The 10536-nt window shown below is 47.0% G+C and overlaps 1 protein-coding gene across 1 annotated transcript; it reads left to right on the top strand.

The window, feature by feature from the left end:
• Positions 1–534: 534 nt before the first annotated feature.
• On the top strand, positions 535–4310 carry LOC139347652 (cytochrome P450 2K1-like). Its single transcript, XM_070987386.1, has 9 exons — positions 535–735; positions 888–1050; positions 1130–1279; positions 1359–1531; positions 1686–1865; positions 2359–2500; positions 3100–3284; positions 3580–3721; positions 3802–4310. The coding sequence occupies exons 1-9, from the start codon at positions 535–537 to the stop codon at positions 3990–3992; spliced, it is 1527 nt and encodes a 508-aa protein (XP_070843487.1). The 3' UTR covers positions 3993–4310.
• The last annotated feature ends 6226 nt before the right edge of the window (positions 4311–10536 follow it).

Below are 10536 nucleotides of genomic sequence, written 5' to 3'. Positions count from 1 at the left end.
GGACCCCTTTCAGTTTTCAGCCAGGCCTGTGGAACAGACAAAAGATGCCAGAGGAGCTCATGGTACGTACTGGGAGAAAGGCCATGAAGAGCCTTCAAATTAATCATTAACATCTTAAAATCTGTCCTAAAACACTCTGGGAGCTAAAACAGAAGTGATATAAAGTCGTCTTTTGGTTCAAGTCTGGAGTCGATCAACAGACTTTTGGTTCAGATCAGAAAAAGGCTGCTGCAGCAATGAAGGCGAAATGAAACGATGGCTCGTAAAATGGTCTCTGTGCCTTTAAAAGTTGAGGCACAAACATGATTGTGTAAGCGTGGTGATTTTTATTTAATGTTAACTGATCTTAACGTTTACACCACAAGGAACATTAACCTGAAAGGAGCAGACAGTATATTTACTGACACTATATCAGTGACCGTTTCCACATTTGAGCTGGCAGCCACAAATCTAAAGTTCTATTTTGTCTATTATCAGTCAGTTGAGTTTATTGAGTGAGTGCATTGGTCATTGAAAAACAATTTATTTTAAGCCATGGGGATCGCAGATCTTTTCCTCCTTACGCCTGCCTCCCTGCTGGGGGCTCTGGTCGTCCTGCTGCTCGTCTACCTCGTCTCCTCCTCCAGCTTCAGCTCCAAGGCAGACGGGAGGGAGCCGCCGGGACCCAGACCTCTTCCCCTGCTTGGCAACCTGCTGCAGCTTGACCTCAAGAGACCCTTCGACACATTACTGGAGGTGAGGAAGTGACTGGAATATGTATCAGTACTTTTGTTTTAGGTTTTGTGTGCTCTCTAGACAGCAGCAGGGTTACAATAATACTTCTATCACATTTTCTATCTTCACGTGTTTGTTTCATTAAAAAAATGACAACATTTTGCTCTTTTTAGTTTTCCAAGAAATATGGATCAGTGTTCACGATATATTTGGGACCACAGAAAGTGGTGGTCCTGGCAGGATACAAGACGGTGAAGGAGGCCCTTGTAAACCACGCAGATGAGTTTGGTGAAAGAGATCCACTGTTGATAGCATCTGAACTTAATCATGGCCATGGTAAGGAAAGAAAAAACCAGCACGTCACATTCAAATGTTCATACCGAGTTTGTTCATTTAAAACTGCCATGAATCTCAGGGGTTGTATGGTCCAATGGAGATTCATGGAAAGAGATGAGACGCTTTGCCTTGACGAACCTGAGAGATTTTGGGATGGGCAAGAAGGCATGTGAGGACAAAATCACTGAGGAATGTGGCTACCTCATTGAAGTGTTTAAGAAGTTCAAAGGTAAATGTTTTTATCAAACGTGTGACCTTCTGATAAAAAAAGAATCTGCTGGTGTACTGATTTGTCTTTGATGTTAAAGGGGAAGCCTTTGATACGACCCGATCAATGAACTGTGCGGTCTCTAATATCATCTGCTCCATTGTGTATGGCAGCAGATTTGAATACAATGACTCAAAGTTCACAACAATGGTGGACAAAACAAACAAAAGAATTCAGCTTATGGGCTTATGGGCTATATCCCCTTCAATGCAGGTATCACTCATTATGTCTGCGTCTGCTTTTTAATATTAAATATTTGATGCTGTATATTAACTGTAGTCATTGTATCTGGTTTCATGTGTCTCATTTGATTTCTTCTTGAACATGCTTTTTGTTATATTTATGCATACCTACTGTGTATATCCAGCTATACAACCTGTTCCCGTGGGTCTGCAAATGGTTTTCTGGCAGAAGAGAACTTCTAAAGCATTTTGACCACACTATCAAACAGAACTTAGAGCTGTTCAGCCATTTGAAAGAGACCCTGAATCCACAGATGTGCAGAGGCTTTGTGGACGCCTTTCTGGTCAAAAAGCAACATCTGGAGGTTTGGAAACTTTTCATCTATTATTAAATTGATATCATTGTCTGTATTATTTCTAACGAGGATGTAAAAACAGTATATTTGATTTGATTTGTTGTCAAACTTGATGTTTGAGACATGTCTGATTTAGAATTTAGAGATTTGCATGAAGTGTTTGTGAAGCCCAGAAAAATGAATTCAGTGTTTCTTTATGATGATTGGTCATTAGCCATTGCAGGTCATGTGACCTGCAAAGTCAAACATTAAAATCACAGCACAGTTCCTGTGGGAACAGTTTTGGCTTTAATATTTGGTGTATTTGTGCCAAATAGCTCACAGGGCTCACGGTCTCATGGTCAGTCAGACATGGTGAATAGTTTGTGTGCAGTCATGTACTGGACCGTGACCCCTGCAACACATTTGGCATGAAGACAGCAAATGTTACTGCCATAAATGTGAGTAATGCAAATTGTCAGTGTTTTGGATGTGATATATTTCTCTGCACTGATGCCTTCAGGAGTCCGGGGTGACTAACAGTCATTTCCACGATGAAAACCTCATGATGACAGTCTCGAATCTCTTTGCTGGTGGCACTGAAACGACATCAAATACACTCAGATGGGCACTTCTGCTTATGGCCAAGTATCCAAAAATTCAGGGTATGGAGCTGCAAATGTTCACAGTTCACATACTAAAACACACTGCTACACAAAACTCATATTCATAAAAACAATCAAATAAACAAGACTGAGTCTACAACCAGACCAGCAGTATCACACTGATGTTGATGTTGGCCATGTTTAGCATGTTCCCATGCTAACATTTGCTAATTAGCACTAAACACAAAGGACAGCTGAGGCTGCTGGGAATGCCATCAGTTGTTTTGACCTGATAATGGCGTAAAGAGATCACCTAGACTGTTACCATTAATCTTGAGGGGGACATACAATTCATCCACTGTTGAGGTATTTTACTCAAAACCACAAACATTCACTGCAAAAAGGTGTTCCAGCTGTTTTTCCATGGAGGTGTTTTTATGCACATTTGGAAATACCACATTTGAAAATGTTTTTACTGTGCGCTATCACCAGAGTTATTAGGCTTTAATGTCTGGGTACTATGCTAGGAATGTCACTAAAAAAATAATAAATAATACTATAATGTCACAGGCAAAAGAGAGACAACCTGAATTTGGCTAATAAGGAAATGATTAAAGTTTATGCTGAAAATTTGTACTTATTAACCTTTCATGTTGCAGACCAGGTCCAGGAGGAGCTGCGCAGGGTGATCGGAAGCCGTCAGGTGGAGATGGAGGACAGGAGGAACGTGCCCTTTACTGACGCTGTCATTCACGAGACGCAGAGGGTGGCCAACATCCTCCCCATAGCACTTCCTCACAGAACGTGCCAAGACGTCACCTTCCAGGGTCACTTCATTAAGAAGGTCAGACTCAAGAAAACAACTAAACTGGAGGATCAAACCCAAGAAAAAATTTAGGAAAAAAACCCCAAAACATTTAAAATGTTTCAAGTTAAGTTTACATTGAAGTAAAAGGAGTGAAGAATAAAAAAGTGCAATATTCTTATTTGAAATGTGTTGTCGACTCAGACAAAGGTGCACTGTATGCACATTTGTGGCATCATTTAGAGGTGGCAACGTGGCTATTTCAACAGAATGTAGCAGTTCATTTCTGGGCTTCGCACATTGAAAAGTCTTTTGATTTCTGTATTTTCTGCAGGGGACCACAGTGTATCCTCTCTTGACATCTGTCCTGTATGATGAGGATGAGTGGGAGAAGCCACACAGCTTTTATCCTGCCCACTTCCTGGACAAAGAAGGAAAGTTTGTCAAGCGAGATGCCTTCATGCCTTTTTCTGCAGGTTGGTGAACTTTACCGTCACTGCTTAATGTTTGCTTACTTGCAGATGAGGTGAACAGTTTCCTTCGTTTCCTCTCACAGGACGCAGGGTTTGTCTCGGAGAGAGTCTGGCCAGGATGGAGCTCTTCATCTTCTTCGCCAGCCTCATGCAGCACTTTCGCTTCACTCCTCCACCTGGAGTTTCAGAGGATGAACTGGATTTGACTCCACGTGTGGGTGTCACCCTCAACCCTTTAGTTCATAAACTGTGTGCTATTCCCTGTGAGCAGTAGGCCTTGAAAATGCTCCTCAGCCCACTTTCATGACTTCAGCTCAGTTAAAGTCAAGGGAGTAGATTCTAATTTCTACAGTGTTAAATTCCATATATTAAAACAGCACTGAATATGTTCAATATCAATGATAAATATACTAAATTTTCACTTTCCTGTCTTCTCTTCCTGATCATAGTCTTGTTGTAAATGCAGATACAACCAATTACATGGTATTTTCTGCATCCACTGTTGTCTTTGAATATTCTGCATTAGAAGTGTAGTAAATAAATGTAGTAAATAAATGAAGCAATGTGAAGATCAACATCACCACTAAAATAAAATCATCTATCTACATATGCCAGTGAGCCCTGTCTCATTTCCTCAGATGTTCATGAACTTTTCTCTGATGAAAGAGCTGCAGGTACCACAGCAGAGAACTGAATTCACAAACAAGACAACAAATTGTGCACCAACACACAGAGGCAGCCATCCATGGTGCTACATTAATGACAAATCCATGAACACTTCATCTATGCCTTGTGTTACGGTTTGTAGTTTGGATCAATAGTAGCGGAGCTGGACACAGTCAAACAGTTATCACAGTTTTTAATGTGTCACAGAAAACACCGCTGGCTGGGACGTAACACAAAAAAAAAAACAGCTCACAGGAGACAGAAAACCACGAGGAGACATAGGCGAGGTGACTGGGAATAATCTGGCAACGAGGTGGAGGAATGACCAGTGTTTTATGGAGAAATGATTAGTGAGGATGAGACACAGGTGTGCCTCATCTGAAGACCAGCGTAGGTAGAGATTGGCCAGCCCCGTCACCTGTCGCCCCTGCAGTGAGAAAACCACAAGAGCGAGGGGGAAGGTGGAGAGATGAGCACAAGCACAAATACAAAAACCCAAAAAACACCCACAAAAACACAGACCCTGACACCTTGTTCCCTGTCCTGGAGTAAATCAGCTACATCATATAAACACAGTCATAACACAATCCGTCATGTCTTCTGTCTACATGGCTTCCCCGCTGACATTGTCTCTGACAGAGGCTCCCAGTTCATCAGGTCTTGTGGGAGCCATTCTTATTTGTCTTGGTATTTGATTTGGTATGTCTTTTTGGCTTGTTTTGGTTGGCTTTGGTTTGGAATTGTGACACCTGCTGGCGGAAATTTGTACCTGCATGTTGGAAAGGTAAGGCTGTGTGGTGATTCACCTGGCTTAATTGGCCCAGGTGAATAATCAGGCGTTTTTCTTTTGGAACAAAGAAACAGCTCCTATTGAGCATTTGGCATTGGACTTTGGGCAGGAACAAAGAGACGCCAGCAGGCAAATGATTTTCAATTTCACATATTTTATGTTGTTTTACTTGACGGTTTAAGTTGGAAAATGGACAATTAATGGACTTTGAAAACTGGAAGAATCTTTTGTTGGAATGTGGAATAAACCGTTTGTTGAACAATTGAAAACACCTTATGGCGTCAAGATATGTGCTTAATAGAAGACACAACAGGTCTGTCGAACACTGGGGCCATCAGTCAGTCTCTCTTCCAGCTCCCAGCCTCAGACTAATGGACAATCCGAAAGAGCCAATCAGGACCTGGAACAAAATAAGACTTTATCGACCACACACCAGGGGAAATTAAGTCAAATCTGCTTTAAGATGTGTCACAGCCTCGCAACCTCTTTGCCACAGGAAATAATGTAAATAAAATATAATATAATTTAAAATATATATATATATATTTAATACAAAATATAATTTACTGGCTACAAGAACCACAGCCAGCCTCCAGCCTAGTGATGGTGCCATGAAGCGAATCACCTTCAAATTACTGTGCCCACAAAAATCAGCTGGCTGCTCTAGACACCATCAGGATAATTGTTCCCACAATTTAGTTTTCATTATGTTGGACAAGACCGGACTTGTTCTGCTACTTTCGGTGTGTTTTAGAATGCAAATGAAGTCCAGAAAATGAGACCAAAAGTCAAGATACTTCAGCCTGTGCAGCGTTGATTTCGACCCCATTCTTGTTAGAAGCTTATGGAAGTGCAATGCCAGGTTCTTTGTGAGAATAAGATGACACAAGAACACGTAGGACTCTTGCCACCTTTACCTGCCGTTACCCCTCTGGCAGCCACAGGTGAATCTCTCTCCACTCAAACTTAATGCAGTGCAGGAAAAACTGGTTGCATAAGTATCAAACTACAAAGAACACTCACTTGAAATGAACCATGAGCTTTGATATTGTAGAATGGCACAGCCATGATTGTTTATTTACTCATCATGTTAGGCTTAGCAGTCGCCGAGTATTAGGACCCAGAAATGCAGAAACCAGAGGCAGGAATTGTGTAAAACCAAGAGTAAATTTATTAACAAACGAAGAACAGAAAATGCGCTCAACGAGCGGATAAATAACAAACAAAAGGCGCACTCAAATGGAGTGGGAGACGAAGCAACAAAAGATGCACTCAAACGGAGTGGATGAACAGGAGGAGCACCGACGGAGCGGGTTTGACACGAGGCACGCGTGGAAGCGGCAGGCAGACACTGAAACAAAAGAAAACACAGCACAATAAATGACTGGAAAAAACGATGGACCAAAAACAATGACTTTTCTTAAATAGGAGAGGAAGACAAAGAGACTCGTACTTACGGACCAAACAACCAGACATCGACCATGGCATGAGGAATAATCCGGCAACGAGGAGAAGCAGGTCCATGTCTTTTATACTCTCCCTGATGAAGGGAGAGTGAATGCAGGTGAGTCGCCGTGGGAGGAGCTGGCAGCAGGTGAGGGGCTGCCCGGCCACGACTCCAGGGGTAGACAGACAGACACACACACAGGGAAAAAGGGAGAGGAAACACACTGGGAGAGACAGGAAGGCAGGATCATAACAGTACCCCCCCCTCAAAGGTCGCCTCTCGGCGGCCTAGCCGGTCGATCAGGGTGTGTCCGATGGAAATCATCGATGAGTGACTGGTTGAGAATGAAAGACCGGGGTACCCAGGAGCGTTCCTTGGGCCCGTAACCCTCCCAGTCGACCATGTACTGGAGTCCCCTGCCACGATGTCTTACGTCCACTAGGCAGCGGACAGTGAAGACAGGGTCCCCGTCGAGAAGTTGGGGGGGAGGAGGGGGCTCGGTCGGTGGGCATGAGGAGCCCGGCTTAAGCTGGGAGACGTGGAAGGTTGGATGGATCTTCATGGAATCAGGGAGCTTCAGGGTGACGGCTTGAGGGTTGACGATCTTGACAATGGGGAATGGGCCGATGAATCTGGGGGACAACTTCCGGGATTTGGTTTTTAATGGAATGTTCTTAGTAGAGAGCCAAACTGACTGACCTGGTTGATATGCAGGAGCTGGGGCCCTGTGGCGGTCAGCAGCGCGCTGTTTCACCTCCTGATTGCGTTCGAGGGCTCTGGTAGCCGACTGCCAGATCTCATTGACCCTCCTCATGTGCTCGGCCACAGAGGGAACAGCAATCTCGGACTCCTGTGCAGAGAAGAGAGGTGGCTGATAGCCCAGGGAGACCTCAAAAGGGGAGAGACCGCTGGCCGAAGAGGTGAGGGAGTTGCGGGCGTACTCCACCCAGGGAAGAAGGGAGCTCCAGTCCGTGGGGTTGTCTGTGCAGATACATCGGAGGGCAGTTTCCAGGTCCTGGTTGGCCCTCTCGGTCTGACCGTTGGATTCTGGGTGGAATCCAGACGCCAGACTGACCGTGGCCCCCAGAGCCTTGGCGAACACCTTCCAAACTTGAGAGGAGAATTGAGGGCCACAGTCAGAGACGATGTCAGCGGGGATGCCATGCAGGTGAAAGACGTGTGTGACCAGGAGATCGGCAGTCTCTAGAGCGGAGGGAAGCTTAGGGAGAGCGATGAACAAAATGAGCAGCTTTGGAAAAACGGTCGACAACCGTGAGGATGGTGGTGTTACCTCGGGAGGGAGGAAGTCCGGTGACGAAGTCCAACGCTATGTGGGACCATGGCCTGCTGGGGACAGGGAGTGGGAGGAGAAGACCAGCAGGAGCCTTGTGAGAGGCTTTGCCGCAGGCACAGGTAACACAGTCGGCCTCCAAAGAGGGCCACCAGAAATGGCGACGCAGCAAAGAGATGCGGTTGGCACCGGGATGGCAGGAGAGGCGATGAACGTGAGTCCATTGGAGCACCTGAGAGCAGACAGACTGAGGGACAAACAGTTTATTGGGAGGGCCATTACCTGGGTCGGGATGCTGGCGTTGTGCCTCCCTGACCACTCCCTCGATCTCTCAGGAGAGGGCAGCGATGACGCGTTCCTGAGGGAGGATGCTTTCAGGCTCCCGAGAGTCCTCGGAGGGGGAGAACTGTCTGGAGAAAGCGTCTGGTTTGGTGTTGCGGGAGCCTGGCCTGTATGTTAGGGTGAAGTCGAAGCGACTGAAAAACAGTGCCCAGCGGGCCTGTCAGGAGTTCAGCGTTTGGCTGACTTGATGTAAGAGAGGTTCTTGTGGTCTGTCCAGACCACGAATGGTTGTTCTGCTCCCTCCAGCCAGTGTCTCCACTCCTCTAAGGCGAGCTTGACCGCTAATAGCTCGCGGTTGCCGACATCGTAGTTACGCTCTGCAGGGGAGAGACGACAGGAAAAGAAAGCGCAGGGGTGTAGACAATTGTCAGACTAAGCGTACTGGGAGAGAACAGCCCCGACACCCGTGTCAGAAGCATCAACCTCGACCACGAATGGTCTGGAGGGGTTGGGTTGGACTAACACGGGAGCGGAAGTGAACAGTGCTTTGAGTCTCAGGAATGTGTTGTCAGCCTCCGCTGACCAGTCAAACTTCACTTTGGAGGAAGTTAACTTGGTCAGGGGTAAGGCTATTTTGCTATAGTCCCGGACAAACCTGCGGTAGAAGTTAGCGAAGCCAAGGAAGCGCTGTAACTCCTTCCGGGTTTCCAGGACTGGCCACTCTGTGATGGCCCGAATCTTCTCGGGATCAGCCTTCAGGTTGCCTTTCTGGATAATGAAGCCGAGAAAGGAGACAGTGTCTGTGTGGAGCTCACACTTCTCGGCCTTCACGAACAGACGATTCTCCAACAGTCGGGAGAGAACCTGTTGCACGTGCGACTCGTGCTCTTCCAGGGACTGGGAAAAAATGAGAATATCGTCCAGGTAGACAAAGACAAAGCGATTTAAAAAATCACGGAGAACATTATTAATCAAGGCCTGGAAAACTGCAGGGGCGTTGGTAAGACCAAATGGCATAACTAAATATTTGAAGTGTCCTAGGGGTGTGTTAAACGCCGTCTTCCACTCATCCCCCTCCCTGATGTGCACCAGGTGATATGCGTTGCGCAGGTCCAGCTTGGAGAAGACAGTGGCCTGTTGGAGGGAGTCAAAAGTGGAGTTAATGAGTGGCAAGGGATATTTATTATGCACAGTGATTTCGTTCAGGCCCTGATAGTCTATGCAAGGACGGAGGGACTTGTCCTTCTTGGCCACGAAGAAAAACCCTGCACCGAGCGGGGAAGTGGAGGGTCTGATAATCCCCGCGGCTAGAGACTCCTGGATGTATTTCTCCATGGTTTCCCTCTCTTGCCGTGACACGTTGTAGAGTCGACTGGAAGGAAGAGGAGCGCCAGGAAGGAGGTCGATGCCGCAGTCGTAGGGACGGTGAGGAGGAAGAGACAGCGCCCTCTCCTTGCTGAACACCTCCCTCAGATGATGGTAGGCAGCGGGGACCAGAGTAAGGTCCAGTGGCTCTGGAGACTCCATTGTCTCCCCCTGTGGGAGGAATAGCTGAACGGAGACAGTTAGCATGACACAGAGTACTCCAGCCCACGATCTTTCCCTGGCTCCAGTCGATCTGTGGGTTGTGTTTCTTAAGCCAGGGATGCCCAAGGACGAGGGGTGAGTGTGGTGAACGGACAATATAAAGGGAAATCTCCTCATGGTGATTACCAGAGATAGTAAGTCTGATGGGTGTGGTACGGTGAGTTACCTGAGCCATAACCTCACCATTGAGGGCGTAGGCCTTGATCGGCTCCTTCAGCTTCTCCAGAACGTAGCCCAGGTCGGCGGCCAAGTGCTCGTCCAGGAGGTTCTCCTCTGTGCCAGAGTCTATGAGAGCAAGACAAGAAAACACCTCCTCTCCCACACCCAGAGAGGCTCGAGCTTGCAACTTGCGAGATTTGGGGAGTTCAGAGTTGGGGTTGATTGGGCTCGTCAATACCCCCAAACCTACTGACGAGCCCTGCCTTTTGGCCAAATGGGACAGACAGGGAGGATATGGCCAGTTTGTCCACAATACACACACTCACCCGCGGCAATCCTCCGCTGGCATTCCGCGGCGGAAAGCCGTGCTCTGCCTAACTGCATGGGTTCCTCCCTGTCGGCAGGCGGAGGCGGAAAAGCGAGAGGCTGAACAGTCCTGGGCTCCGTGACGGCCGCCGATCTCTGCCAACGGAGTGGCGGCTGTGCAGGGGGACGAGAAGAGCGGTGCCGAGACTGTTCCCTCCTCCGATTGTCTACCTGGACAGCCATGTCGATGAGAGCGTGCAGGTCCGCGGGTTTCTCCCTGGTGGCGAGTT

The sequence above is a fragment of the Chaetodon trifascialis genome, chromosome 19 (assembly GCF_039877785.1).
Source record: "Chaetodon trifascialis isolate fChaTrf1 chromosome 19, fChaTrf1.hap1, whole genome shotgun sequence".
Taxonomy (NCBI): Eukaryota; Metazoa; Chordata; class Actinopteri; order Chaetodontiformes; family Chaetodontidae; genus Chaetodon; species Chaetodon trifascialis.
Note: the sequence above shows the minus strand (reverse complement) of the source record. Positions and strands in the feature narration are given on the sequence as shown.

Bases quoted from the DNA above. Each gene is read 5' to 3' on its own strand.
- LOC139347652 (XM_070987386.1), top strand. From the start codon at position 535: ATGGGGATCGCAGATCTTTTCCTCCTTACGCCTGCCTCCCTGCTGGGG. The intron at 1,051-1,129 runs GTAAGGAAAGAA...CATGAATCTCAG, and splicing joins TGAACTTAATCATGGCCATG to GGGTTGTATGGTCCAATGGA. The intron at 1,280-1,358 runs GTAAATGTTTTT...TTGATGTTAAAG, and splicing joins AGTGTTTAAGAAGTTCAAAG to GGGAAGCCTTTGATACGACC.